The following is a 14,016-nucleotide window of genomic DNA, read 5'->3' on the forward strand; positions in this document are numbered from 1 at the left end:
TGCTTTATTTATTTTTAACTCAGCAGCTGCCTCCTGCTTATTGAGCTTCCAACTCGGTTAGAATCTGCCCCAGCTGGGGGCTACAGCTCCTTGACCCATCATTTACAGCTAGCAGGGGGGGGGGGCACAGATTTCTCCATGTTTTATTTTCTCTCCCTCTAATATCTAGCCCAGCCATTATAGAACAGTCTTCTGCCCAAGAGGCATGGACTGCGGTTCCCTCCAGAATCTGGCACAAGGGCGCTTACCTGGCGACAACTATTAGATATCACTGTTGTGTGATGGCTAGTATCCCATCTCTCGTGAGGCTGTGAACGCTACCTTTGCAGCCACCCCAGTACTGCCAGCTTGTAGGGCAGGAACCACATGTAAGGATTGTGGCAGCCCTGCTACATTGTGTTGATGAAACGGCAAAAGAGATGATGATAATACTTCAAGTTCTGCCTTGTGATATGAAGCCTTTCAAGAGTTGTAAATTTAACATGCTTGCCTAATGCTATTTTTTGCTTTTATTTCTAAGAGGTTCGTATGCATCACTGTAGTTGACTTACAGTACAGCCAAGGCAAAAAGCCTGTTATTGAGACTGGTATAGGAACAAAAGAGGTCTGATTGTACTTCAGTTTTTTTGACCTGGCAGTTTCCTCCTGCTCCTTTATACTCCCAGCTCAGATGGATCCAGGGCCATGAGCCTTCATTCACAACTACCTTAGGATTCCCCCCCATTTTATATTCTTCCCCTACTCCCAACATACCTAGTCTGGTCATTGCAGTGACTGGGTTGGGGGCCATACACCATAGCTCCTTCCTGAGCCCTGCAATCCATAGGGTGTGAATCTGGTCACTAGGTGTCACTTTTATGCAATAATCATGACTCTCTCTCTCCTCCCGCGTCTCCCAAGGTCTACCAACGCTGCCTCCACAGCATTCCCAGTTGACCCAGAGAGTAGAAGACTCGCTTCTGGGATCAAACTGAGGACTTTCTGCATGGCAGTGTAAAGCACTTGCCACTAGGCCAAGCCTGTACTTTCTTAATGGCCGAGAGGCAATATCTTGGACAGAAAAGGAGCATAAAACAGATTCACCCATTATAGCTAAGAAGCTTAATCCCCACCAGAAACCAAACAGTTGTAGAAGCAGAGAGATGAAGACCCTCAAGTCTAGTTTCTCCATCCCATCCATTCATTTCATGTACAATCAATGAATTCACAGTGAATGTTAGTCATATCGATGTGCAAGATATTAGTAAATGCTTTAAAATCTTATTTCATGACATGTTGTATAATACTGTTACTATCAATTGAGTGTTCCTGGGATAAGGTAGAGGGCTTGGACTAAAGTACGTGCAATCGTAGCCTAAAATGTTTCTGCTACAAGGGGAAGTATTGTCTTGAGCTAATTTCCTTTTCACCTTGGGTTCACTCAACTTTGAGACAAGCTTAGCTCCCAATTGTTATTTTCCTAAGTGAAAACATAGGTACATTAAAGAGTTTGCACATGGAGACTTTGGAAGGACAAAGCCCAATATTGGCTCCCTGATGAAGACAACTGCTGACATTCTGGAACTTGATGTGGAGGTGAGTTTGCTTCCTGGAGAAGCTTTTCTTGGCTTCAGCAATGTGGGGATAGGAGGGGGTACAAATGCTATTGGTTACTGCAGTCTTGGTCAGCTTCTCACTGGAATGTTTTCCTTAAATGTTTATTTTCTAGATAGGGAAGTGCCACCTCTCTTCCACTGGCCAGTGTACCAGCTGACCACCCGACCGGGGGCATTTATTTAGTTATTTAACATCATTTTTATACCGCATGGTCGCAGCGGTTTACAGCATAAAAATCATACAGACATAATTAAAATAAAAACCAGGCTTACGGAACAAACAAGGCTGCTCTAACAAAAGAAATAAAACAATAAAGGCAAACAGCAGCTGAGGGCTTGTCTCATCTGATTCAAATGCCTTCGGGCCTGGTTTCTCTGGTGCTGCCCTTGATCTGCTGTCTGCTTTACTTCTGTTTGGGAGGAGGCTCTCTGCCATGTCCCCTGTCCTAGGGGTTCCATAAGGATTAAGGACAAACACAGTAATCTTAGTGCAGCTCTGTCTCCAGGCGTGAGTCCCTCTCGAGACTTACTATATCTTGAAACAGCTGTGCAAACAGGGTCCCTCTAGGACCTAAAGGAGTCTTTTATTGCGAGAGAACAGAAGCAGTTCCTTGTAAGACCTTATGGGAACCTTTTCTTCCCATGCCCTTACTACCATGCAATCATATATCTTGAAGTGGGGGGAGGTTTGGATTTCCTCTTCAGTCCTCCACTAGCAAAACTTCAGGTCTGCCCAAGCTTTGCTTGGTTTCGTGACAGGGCAGTCTAGTGTAGGAATTCTCCTTATCCAGCCACCCATTACCTGCTTGTCCTTGGCCTGTTCCCTTCAGTGCTTCTGCTCACTGTCTCCCAGAGACTCACACAGCACTGACTCTTGACTCCCTCTTGCTAAGTTCCGTGAACAGCAGTAAATACTGCTGCACTCGACTCTGTCGCGGGCCTACATTGTAGAATCCTAACTCTCACTGTTACTGACGCCACTTCATGGATTTCATTTCTGTCTCTGACGAGCAGAAAAGGGTGATCGCCCTGCAGTTTTTAAAACTCCAGGGCCAGGACTGGTCCTCACTTTTATCTTATCCAAGTTTGGAGTGCTAGTAAAAGGGACTGGCTCTTGCTTATGTGTCCTAGGCAGCACAGTTTTTGGCTTTCTGGCCTCAATTAACATTTCTAATTGTTGGGGATGAAGAGAGGGTATTTGAGAAACGATCTCAGGCCTCTTTTCTAACTCATACTTTTATTAAAATATTGTGTACAGATTTGTTCTTTAGGTTTTATGGTGCATTTTTATTTTCATCTTTTATAAGTTACACCATCTCAGTTCCTAAAAGAACAAACGTTTTCTTGAATATTGTATTTCTTGAAAGACAAAGCTGTACTGTCATCAGTTTGGCATTTATATGTTGAGCTTATTTGGACTCATGCTGTGAATGTTTTCTGGGAAGCATGGTGCATGCTACACTGAAACCTTTCTGCATGTGACTGATTAATCAGTGGTTTCATTTCCCTCCCCATTAAGTGTATGGAAACTTGTAAATTCATCTGTTTATAATTTCACACAGATTGTTGATGATCTTTCTATTTGACTGTTGGACAAAAACTGGCCTCTTTGGCAAAGTTACAAAGCCTACTTATGCCACCATTTTGGGGGGTTTCTCTCCAGTTTCCCAGTTCCAGTTGAACCCAGCAGAATGGAAGCCACTGATGTGGTCCATTCCTTATTAAGGAGGCGTTGACTGGGTCTGTTCTTGATTAGAATCTGTTGTAATTATTTTTTTTAATTAACATGTCAGAATTAAATATTAATGGCCGAATTTTAAATCGGCCCCGCGCATAAAAAAACGAGGGTTACGTGTGTGGTCGGGCCTTGCACGCGCTGCGCACATTTTCAAAGGGGTCCGGCCATGCGCAGAAGTGCTGGGCCCAGAGCAAGGGGTGGGCGGGGTTGGAGGCAGTCGGTACAGCGGCCATTTGCCGCTGTGCCGGGGAAGCACGCACTGGCAGTCAGCCGGCGCGTGCAAGTTTCTTCTGCTCCCCATGCTTATCAGTTTCCCAGACTGTAAAAGTCAGGGCCCTCGAATGCTGTTTGAATTCAGTTTCCCTTAACTGTTGCCATGAAAGCAGAGAGCAATGTTGGAGTTGCATCAAAAGTATCAGGCTTAGTGATTAAGGGTAGTAAGCACTGCATCAGCTAGTTACCCCCATGTTTATTTGTTCCCCAAACTGTAAAAGTCGTGACCCTTGTTAGTTGCTGTCTGAATCCAATTCCCCTTTTCTCATTGCTTTTGAAGCAGAGAGCAATGCTGGAGTTGCATTAACAGTATCAAGGCTTAATTGTTAAGGGTAGCAACTGCCACACTAGCAAGTTACCCCCATGCACGCTTTTCTGTATTTCCAACCTCTAGCCTTTAGGGATCCACAGTGTTTATCCCATGCCCCTTTGAATTCCTTCACTGTTTTTGCTCACCACCCTCTCTGTGACGAAACATTTCCTGACATTGGTTCGGAGTCGTCCTCCCTGGAGTTTCATTTCATGACCCCTAGTTCTAGTGATTTCTTTCCAACGGAAAAGGTTTGTTGATTGCGCATCATTAACACTCTTCAGGTATCTGAAGGTCTGTATCATATCTCCCCTGCACCTCCTCTCTTCCAGGGTATACATATTCAGATTCTTCAGCCTCTCCTCATAAGTCTTCCAGTGCTGGCCCCTCACAATTTTGGTCGCTCTTCTTTGGACCGGCACTAAACGTGTTTATTGTGTAGTACCAACTGGGTGGGAAGTCTGAGTGAACTGCGGGGAGTTCAGGCAGAAGAACTAGGAAGGCATCAATGAAATGGAGAGGGACTGAGCAGATTGGTGGATTAATTGGTAAACAGGTTAATTTCATTTACACACACATGAAAATTGGCTGACTTGCGCGAGTAAGTCCTACCTTACATTTGCATGTGTATTTTTTAAAAAGGTAGGAAATTACGCGAGTTCAATGCATTAATATGCTTACTTTCAATGCATTGCATGTATTCAAGCAGAGGCCCAAGCATATATTATCTATGTGGATAATAAAATGCTTGCGTTGATCTGCTCATGGCCATATATGCACGTATATGCCGCCATGCCCATTTGTTTGAAAATTATCCTCTAAGGTTGCAATCTCCACTGGTATTGATTGTCTCTCAGGCTGCAGTCAAAAAGGGGTTTATGTGACATGGCTTTTCATCACTAGTATTCATTGACAGGTGGATGTCTGTGTCAGTGAAAAGGTATAAACATCGTGCATGCTTAGAGAGAGGCTGGCCCTTAAGTTTTACATTTACACTGAGTGAAAATGTTACAGACTGTTTCCTCTTATTTCAAATAAAGCTCAGTACCTGTTGAAAAAGATTATACTATTTCTTAGCATATAGACAGGTGGATCCAGAACAAGTGGGTTATGCACCTCTACCAGCAGATGGAGACGGAACAAAGCTGACATCACGGTCTATATACTCCTGCAGTAACATCAGCCTCACAGTTTTCTCTGTCTTCAGCAGATGGTAGAAGTGCAACTCCCTGTTGGGAAAAATAAAAGTAGATTTAATTCACCTCACTCTCCTGCGGTGATACCAAATGGTCCCTCCCCCAGTTGAGAATTCCTGAGGTGATTTCCGTGGTCCCTCAGATGAGTGCCTTGGTCCAGTAGCTGTTTTTTTTCAGCCGGCGTGGACTTAGCTGTTAAAACAGCTGAAGGCAGTGGGTGCAGGAAACAGAGCACGGCAGTGATGGTATATGCTCTCTCCCCCCTCAGTGGAGACCGACTCAGTCGGTCTCCACTGAGGGGGGAGAGAGCATATACCAGCGCAAGGAAGGTTTAAAATTTAAAAAAAATTTAAAAAAAAGACAGAGTAGAAGGGTTGTTTGTAGGGCTTACCCCTTCCTCCGGTCTCCATGCTTGTTGCGCCTTTTCTACATTTGTTCCTGCTCCTGAGGAAGGCTAAGGAACTCCCCACTGTTAGGCTTTTCTCTGTGTGCCGCATGGTAGGCCCTGGCGGCGTTTTCGTGCGCTTTTCACTGCACGTTAGGCAGCCCTCTTCAGGACCATCAGGGCGAGCAAGTGCATCTGGCTGTGCATCCAAGTTGTGTGCCCAGCTTTTGGATGCTTAGTCGGATGCCTGCTTGGGTGTCCAGGTGATAGCGGCTTCCGTGTTAGGCTCGGGCTTGTCTGTGCACACAATTTGACCCACATTGGTTGTGTTCTTAAGTTTGAAAGGGCGTAAGTGCACCTATTTTTGCAATGCCTAGCTTTGGGATGCCTGAATTTTGGACGCATATAGTTTACAGCATGAATTCAGCTGGTCTCACACCTTCAGTCACTGGCAGACTGATGGCACACGTGGCTAAGAAACAGAAGCACCTTTCCCTCTGTGCTGCCTGTCATATTTGGGCATGTCAGCCTGGCATGCCCTCTAACTTATGCCAGCGCTGCTTAGAGGCTCAGGGAGAATTATCTTCCTCTGATTTTACTAAACCTGATTCTTCCCAGCCTGATGACGGCCTGGGTAAAGAAATATCAGGGGCCACTGAAATTACTTTCCAGATGCTGCCTTGGTAAGCCTTACTTGAATTCTCATTTCCTTATTCTCAGCTCCTGGCCAGCCGGTCAGTGGGAGGAGTCTGGTGACATAAAAGAACTGCGACCGCGGCGTGAGTTGCCGCTGAAATTACTTTCCTGACGCTGCCTTGGTAAGCCTTACTTGAATTCTCATTTCCTTATTCTCAACTCCTGTTCAGTGGGAGGAGTCTGGTGACATGCGCGACGCCACCGGCGACGCCTAAGCCACGCACGCCGAAGGGGCGCGCGGCTTTGCCCGGCTTAACCCGGAGAAGTGCGGAGAAGCCATAGAACATTGAGATAAAAATTTATAGAAATCAAGTAGGAAATCTTCTTTTCTTTTCAATTGAATTCAGCGGCCGAGAGACATTGCAGCCAACAAGCTATTTGATTGTCGACTGAGGTATACTCTTCCGTTGGTAACTGTTTCATTGTTTTCCAATGCCGCACACCAAGTGGAAGGCTCGAGTTAAAGAGTTGTCCTCCACACCAATTACAGAAATGATTCATCCACTGATAGAGGAATGTTTCAGTAGAGCTTCATCCTTAGTTCCGGGAGCGGCCTTTGGGGATATCACTCAGGAGCAGGAATTGAGCCCCAGGCCATCAGAGACATCATTAAGCCCCGGGGCACCAGAGAGACCTTTGCCACCATCGGGTAGAAATGGAAGTGATTTATTACAACAAACTTCAATCACTCAAGGTTTCCAGAGAGGGACGGATATATTTTCCATATCCTCGGAGAACCCCCAGGATGGGGGTTCCAAGGAGCCAAGTAGTGAAGGAGTAGTAGGGAAAGATGGAAAGGCTACTATAGGGTTAAGAAAAAGGGAAATTCAGGTAATAACTCCTAAGTTGTTGACACCTTTTACTCCAAAGAATTTCTCTCTAGAAGAAATAGGTAATATGATTATAGGGATGCAAAATTCAATTAATAATTTAACTCAAAAAATACAGGATGTTTTACAGCAGAATTTGGTATATGGACAAAAACTGGAAATATTGGAATCTTCAGTAAAAAAAGGTGGAAGAGAAGATAAGAGAAAATGAGAAAGTTCAATTAAATTTAATCAGATCAGAAAAGGTTTGTGTAGATAGACTTGAATCCTTGGAAAATCAAGTTTGAAATCAAAATCTTAGAATTCTAAATTTTCCAAGGATTCACTTAATAATACCATCGGACTTGTTCCGAAGTTATTTAATTAATATTCTGAAGTATTCAGAATCAGCTTTACCAGCTATATCCAGAATATACTATGTTCCACAGAAAATAGGGGAAGAGAAAAAACAATCTTCGGAGGAAGAATTAGAAGTAAATTTAAATTTAACCGATATCTTAGAGAAATCCTTTGAGGTAAATATAACAGCTAGAGCCACCTTGATTGTCCATTTTGCATTTTTGCTGGAAAGGGATTCAGTATTGAAGTTATTTTTTAGAAACAAAAAACAAAATTTCCATGGTCAAACTATTAAAATCTTTCCAATATAGCCCGCCCTAAGCAATTACATAGGAGGAAATTTATATCCATGAGAACAGAAGTGGTAGAAAGAGGGGCAAAGTTTATACTCGGATACCCTTGTCGTTGTTTTATTACATATCAGAATTCTAGATATATTTTTAATTTTCCGGAATAATTAAGAGCATACCTGGATTCCCACTCTTAAAAGACCCTATAGTAAATGGGATAAATTAGTAGTTAGATGAAGCACTGACAATCAATGTTTTCCTATGTTAATGTAACTCTTGTACAACTGCTCCGTTTCAATGAGATCTGCAATGTCTCTAATTTCCTTGCAATATGAATAGAGGATATGTAAGAGAGATATAATATTGTTTATTCCTCTAAATTTGTTTGTTTAAAGTCAGTGTTTTTCTCTGTACATTCTATCCTGAAAATTATTGAAAAGTTCAATAAAAATTAAATAAAAAAAAAAAAAAGAAATATCAGGAGGGGTGCCTGACCTTGGAACTCCCTTAACTTGTTCGTCAGTGGGGGAAAGTAGCTCAGTGGGAACAGCAGGAGCCAGGTGCCTTCTGGGGTTTTGGCATGTATCTTTCTGCCTTTTCTTGGGTAGAATTTTTCAAGGATTGCAATCCTTTCTTCACACGGAATCCTCAGCCCCGTCCAATCCTGTCAGAGTCGCAGGTGGTGACCTCTCACTCACCCGGTACACCTAGATCGGCAGCAGGTCCTCCTGATAGGAATCCAGATAGCATGGATGTTGAGGCCGATCTTGACTATGGAGGATGGGGAAATTCCTCCAGGACCAGAACCATATAGTACTATGTTGCAGTTCTTTCATAGAGATGAGCTGCCGGCTCTGATTTCCCAGACATTAAAGATGCTGGGAGTACCTGGAGCAGATTCCATGTCTAGCCAAAGAAAAATCCCGTTTTGATTTCCTTACGTAAAGACTCTTGTTTTTTCCCTGTTATGGAGGCCATTCAAGAATTGATTGACCTTGAGTGGGATGCCCCAGAGGCTAATTTCAAAGGGGGTCGGGTTTTGGAAGACCTGTACAGGGGATCCAGTGGTGAGAGAGCGGTTGCATTTTTCAAAAGTGGATGCTCTTTTCTGTGCCATCTCCAATTGGATGACTATCCCCGTGAAGAGAGGAGCAGCCTTGAAGGATGTGCATGATAGATAGAAGGATTGAGGCCATCCTTGAGCAAGCATTTGAAGCAGTAGCAATGACCTTGCAGATAGCTTCTTGTTGTTTCCTGGTGGCTTGATCTTGTTTAATGCTCTCTCAGGAGGTCGATGAATCTGGAATGAATTCCAGGGCAGTTATGGAGCCAGTAGCCCCTTTTTGGCAGATGCGGGCTGCGATTTGGTCTGCACCTCAACCAGAGGGGTGGCTTCAGTAATAGTAGCCAGACGTCAGTTGTGGCTGAGAAATTGATTTGCCAATGCAACCTCCAAGGTTAACCTTATGAAATTGTCTGCTCTTGTTTGGAAGCAAGTTGGAGAAACTGGCCAGTAAGTGGGGTAAATCCCTGGTTCCTCGGTTGCCGGAGGATAAGAAGCAGAAGCCGCGCTCCCTTGGCATGAGAGGTTGTGCCAGGGGATCCAAGCGTTTTCGCTGCAGAGGAGTAACCTTTGAGGACTCGACCTTTCGGTAGGTTTCAGTCCTTTCATCCCAGTCAGCCCAGATGGGATGCGGGCTCGGGTAGTGGATCCTCCCAAGCCTCCCATTGAAGGTTTGCTTACCCACCCCTGGGAACAGGAGATTGGGGGGCACCTCTCTCTGTTTTATCAGAGGTGAGTTGAAATCACATTGGATCAGTGGGTCCTGGAGGTGATACGAGAGGGATATGCGCTGGAGTTTCGCAGTGTTCCTTGGGACGTGTTCATGGTCCCGCTGAAGAGGCAGGCAGTGGTGTGTACATTGTCAATGCTCCTCAGTCTAAGGGCTGTGGTCCCAGTGCCCATGTCTCAAGAAAATATGAGTCGATATTCCATTTATTTTGTTGTGCTCAAGAAGGAGGGCTCCTTTTGTCCCATCGTGGATCTCAAAGGGGTCAACCATCATTTGTGGGTGACTCATTTTCACATGGAAACATTGCGCTTGGTGATAATGGCTGTGCAGTCGGGGGAATTTTTTACTTCTTTGGATCTGTCCGAGGCGTTCCTCCATATTCCCATCTGACTAGAGCACCAACGTTTTCTGTGATTCATGGTGTTGGGATGCCATTATCATTTTTACTCACTTTTTTGTTTGGCGACCACACCAAGAAATTTTTCCAAGTTTATGGTGGTGGTAGCGGCAGAATTGAAAAAGGATGGGATCCTGGTACACCCATATTTGGACGACTGGCTGATTCGGGTCAAGTCACTGGAAGAGAGCCGCCTGGTGACCCGCAAGGTGATCTCCCTGTTGCAGAAGCTCAGTTGTGTGGTGAACCTGAAGAGCAATCTTCAGCCATCTCAGTCACTAGAGTATCTCGGTGTTTAGTTTGACACGAAGTAGGACACGGTTTTCCTGCCAGAAGCTCGTATTCAGAAGTTGATGACGCAGGTGCATCTGTTGATGAACACTATACACCTGACAGTGTGGTCCTATCTGCAGGTACTCAGTTTAATGGTGGCAACCCTGGGTGCCATGGGTGAGGGCGCATATGCGTCCTCTTCAGCACTCCCTGCTGTCTCGTTAGAGCCTACAGTCTCAGGACTATTCGATTCAGCTCCACCTGCCAATGGAGGTCTGCTCTCAACTAGTGTGGTGGTTACAAGTGGATCATCTAAGAAAGGGAGTTTCCCTAAAATCACCAGACTGGTTAGTACTCATGATAGATGTGAGATTCCAGGGTTGGAGAGCGCACTGTCAGGAACTGGCAGCACAAGGGCGCTGGAGTTCAGTAGAGTCTCTCTAGAACATCAATTGGCTGGAAGCCCAGGCGATCTGGTTGGCATGCTTGCAGTTCAGTGGCAGATTGCAGGGTCGAGTGATCTGTATAATGTCAGACAATGCAATGACAGTGGCTTACATCAATCAGCAGGGAGGAACCAAGAGCCAGCGAGTGTTGCAGGAGATAGACCAACTTATGGAATGGGCAGAAGTGCATCTTCAGGAGATCTCAGCCTCACACATTACAGGATAAGACAATGTAAGAGCAGCCTTTCTCAGCAGGGAGAGTCTGGACCCAGGAGAATGTGTATTGTCAGATGAGGCATTTCAGCTGATAGTGGATCGCTGGGGCCTTCCATTTCTAGACCTGCTGGAGACCTCTCGCAATGCAAAGGTTCCTCGATTCTTCAGTTGCAGGAGAGATCCGAAGTTCTTGGGTATCGATGCTCTCATGCAGGAATGGCCAGAGGTCATGCTGCTGTATGCCTTTGCCCCATGGCCCATTTTGGGCAGAATGGTTTGGAGGAGAGGGATGGTGCTTCTGGTGGCACCAGATTGACCCAGGAGACCATGATATGCGGATCTGCAACGGCTCCTAGTAGACTCCCCCCTCTAGTTTCTGGTGCACAGGAATCTGGTGCAGCAAGAACATGTTCTTCACGAAGATCCGACTAAGTTTTGTCTTACGGTATGGCCCTTGAGAGGGCTCGGTTGCTGAAGTGTGGATATTCTACTGCGGTGATTGTCACCTTGTTACAAGTGAAAAAATGTTTCACTTCCTTAGCCTATTAGCCTATGTGCGGGTTTGGAGAGTGTTTGAGGCTTGGTGTGAAGATCGAGGTGTTCTTCCTCGTTCAGTTAAGATCCCACTCATTTTGGAATTTTTGCAGGATGGATTGAATAAAAGGGTTGGCCCTTAATTTCTTAAAGGTGCAAGTAGCTGCTCTTGTCTGTTTCAGGGGTCAGGTGAATGGTGGTCCCTTGTCAGCTCATCCAGATGTGGTCCGTTTCTTGAAAAGCATGAAACATCTTCATCCTCCCTTGCGGTTACCGGTGCCCTTGTGGAGTCTTAATCTGGTTTTAGATTTCTTAGCAGGCCCTGCGTTTAGACCGATGCATAATCTTTCCTTGCGGTTACTGACCTTGAAAATGGTGTTTCTTGTGACAGTTTGTTCTGCATGTAGAATTTCTGAGCTAGAGGCCTTGTCTTGCCAGGATCCATTTCTCTGAGTGACTCCAGGTGCGACACAGCTGCATACCTTTCCTTCCTTTTTGCCAAAAGTGATCTCAGATTTTCACTTGAATCAGTCCATTTCCCTGCCGTCTCTGAATAGGGAAAGAGATGCGAAGAAATATCACCTGTTGCGACCCTTGGATGTCAAGAGACATATTGTAAGGTATCTGGAGGTTTCTAAACCTTTCCGGAAGGCGGATCGCCTGTTTGTCCTCCACAGTGGTAGTAAACAGGGCGAGCTGGCTTCGTGGGCTACAGTAGCTTGCTGGATTAAGAAAGTGGTCACGGCCACATATATGGATGCTGAACAGCCTTTGCCTAGTCAGGTTAGGGCTCATTCCTCTAGGGCTCAGACAGTATCATGGGCGGAAGTTAGATTGTTGTCTCCTGCCGATATTTGCCGAGCTGCGACGTGGGCCTCCTTACACACCTTTTCTAGGTATTATCATCTGGATGTGCAGGCCCAAGAGAACACAGCCTTTGCGCGTGCGGTTTTGATTGGACCGCGGGCAGCCTCCCACCCTAAACGGGAGTAGCTTGGGTACATCCCACTTGCTCTGCATCCACCTGTCTAAAGGCTAAGAAATGAGAAATTACTACTTAGCTGATAATTTCCTTTTCTTTAGTATAGACAGATGGATCCACCTTCCTGCCCTTGACTGCCGGCGAGTTGTGCTGTTGTCCTTCTGCATGGTTACATGTTTCCAAGGGTTACTGGTAAGTGTTAATCCAGGCCCTAGACTTGTACCAATAAATTCTTTGTCTGAGCTTAGTGTTTCCTGTTGGCTGAGTACTGAAATGGTAATCTGTTATTAATCAAGTTTTTGCTAGTCTGTCCATAGTTGGCTTTTGAAGAGAATACTGACAGGCTGATGTCACTGTAGCAGTATATATACTGGGGTGTCAGCTTTGCTCTGTCTCCAGCTGCTGGTAGAGGTGCATAACCCACTTGTTCTGGATCCACCTGTCTGTACTAAAGAAAAGGAAATTATCAGGTAAGTAATAATTTCTCAATATTCATCTTTTTCAGCTGTACTGTATTTCCCCTATAGCACCTGTGCTGCAGTTCCTTCCCTTTGGTGGTGGTTTTTTGCTTTACGAGCATATTGAGATGTTTATAGTGCTTCGTTTTTACCATTTGTTACCAGTGTCACGGTTTGCTAATGCTGTTTCTGTTTCTCCCCCCACCCCCCCCCCCCCCCCCCCCAAATACCATTTTTAGTCTGTTGATGTTGACTGGCCCCCAGCTTTGGATGATTAATGCCTGGAAGGAGTAAAGGCTATGAAAACAGTGGAAAGACCGTGAAGTGCCTGCCTGCCCTCTCACAAGAGACATCGGGCAATCTGGATCACGTTGATCTGTCCACATTCCTTTTCCAGTGGCTTGGAACTCTTCTTCTTCTTCATCACATTTTCTTTCAGTCAGATTTAATTTATGGGATATATATGCTGCATTAGCGGAGACAACTTTTTTCTTTTTTTAATAAAATCTATTTTTTCAAGAGAGCTGCATGAACCACAGTGTGATAGCTTCCTATGGAAGGAATCAGTGTGCAAGAGGAGTCCTTTTCGTGAACATCTGTTTTCCCCATTCCTCTTCTTAAGAAAAATGTAACATCTTGTTTTGTCCTTGTGTTCTTAAACAGCAATTATTTGTTGTATGTCAGAATAAGCCATCAGCTGGTTTCATTTATGTTAAGTTAATCTTCTAGGAAGTCAAACTATTGGTCTTCTCACCTTGTACATAATTTTTAAAAACTAATTGGGATTTATAAGTACAATCAGTTGTATAAGCAGTGTTAACTAGATTCCTGAAAATATCAACTTTCCTGTTTCTGAAATCCATTACATTCTTTTCAGTTTTATTCATGTTGTCTTAAATATACTTTAGTTGCATATTTTTACATTTTTTGGAATAAAAGGGGGTGCATCTTTTATTTCCACACTCCCTGTTTTAGAAATCTCTGGATTGATCTGGTAGCTTAATGGTAGTTCTCTGCTCTGTGCCATACGGGAATCCCGGGTTTGATTCCTGGACTTCCCTCATGACCAGATTGAAGAGTGCATATGTATTGGGTTCTAAAAGATCCACATTCTATGGCTCTGGACCAAAAGTTGTCAGTGCAATGCTGGGCTAGATAGGTGTGGGAGGTGTTTATAAAATGAGGAGAAAACACTGAATGGTTGTGAATAGAGGTGTGCAGACTTTTTGAAAACAGGCTCATTGAACAACTGAATAAACCTGGAA

The 14,016-nt window shown here is 44.6% G+C and overlaps 1 protein-coding gene across 6 annotated transcripts in view; it reads left to right on the forward strand.

The window, feature by feature from the left end:
* The window catches only part of PUS10 (pseudouridine synthase 10), a 151,811-nt gene extending 138,195 nt beyond the window's left edge, over positions 1-13,616 (forward strand). For all 6 annotated transcript variants that reach the window (XM_029593713.1, XM_029593715.1, XM_029593714.1 and 3 more), the window contains 2 exons: positions 1,476-1,575; positions 12,991-13,616. In XM_029593713.1, the coding sequence (XP_029449573.1) occupies positions 1,476-1,575; positions 12,991-13,029 (139 nt within the window). In that variant the 3' untranslated portion in view covers positions 13,030-13,616. The remainder of the gene's footprint in view (positions 1-1,475; positions 1,576-12,990) is intronic.
* The last annotated feature ends 400 nt before the right edge of the window (positions 13,617-14,016 follow it).

The sequence above is a fragment of the Rhinatrema bivittatum genome, chromosome 3, assembly GCF_901001135.1.
Source record: "Rhinatrema bivittatum chromosome 3, aRhiBiv1.1, whole genome shotgun sequence".
Classification (NCBI taxonomy): Eukaryota; Metazoa; Chordata; class Amphibia; order Gymnophiona; family Rhinatrematidae; genus Rhinatrema; species Rhinatrema bivittatum.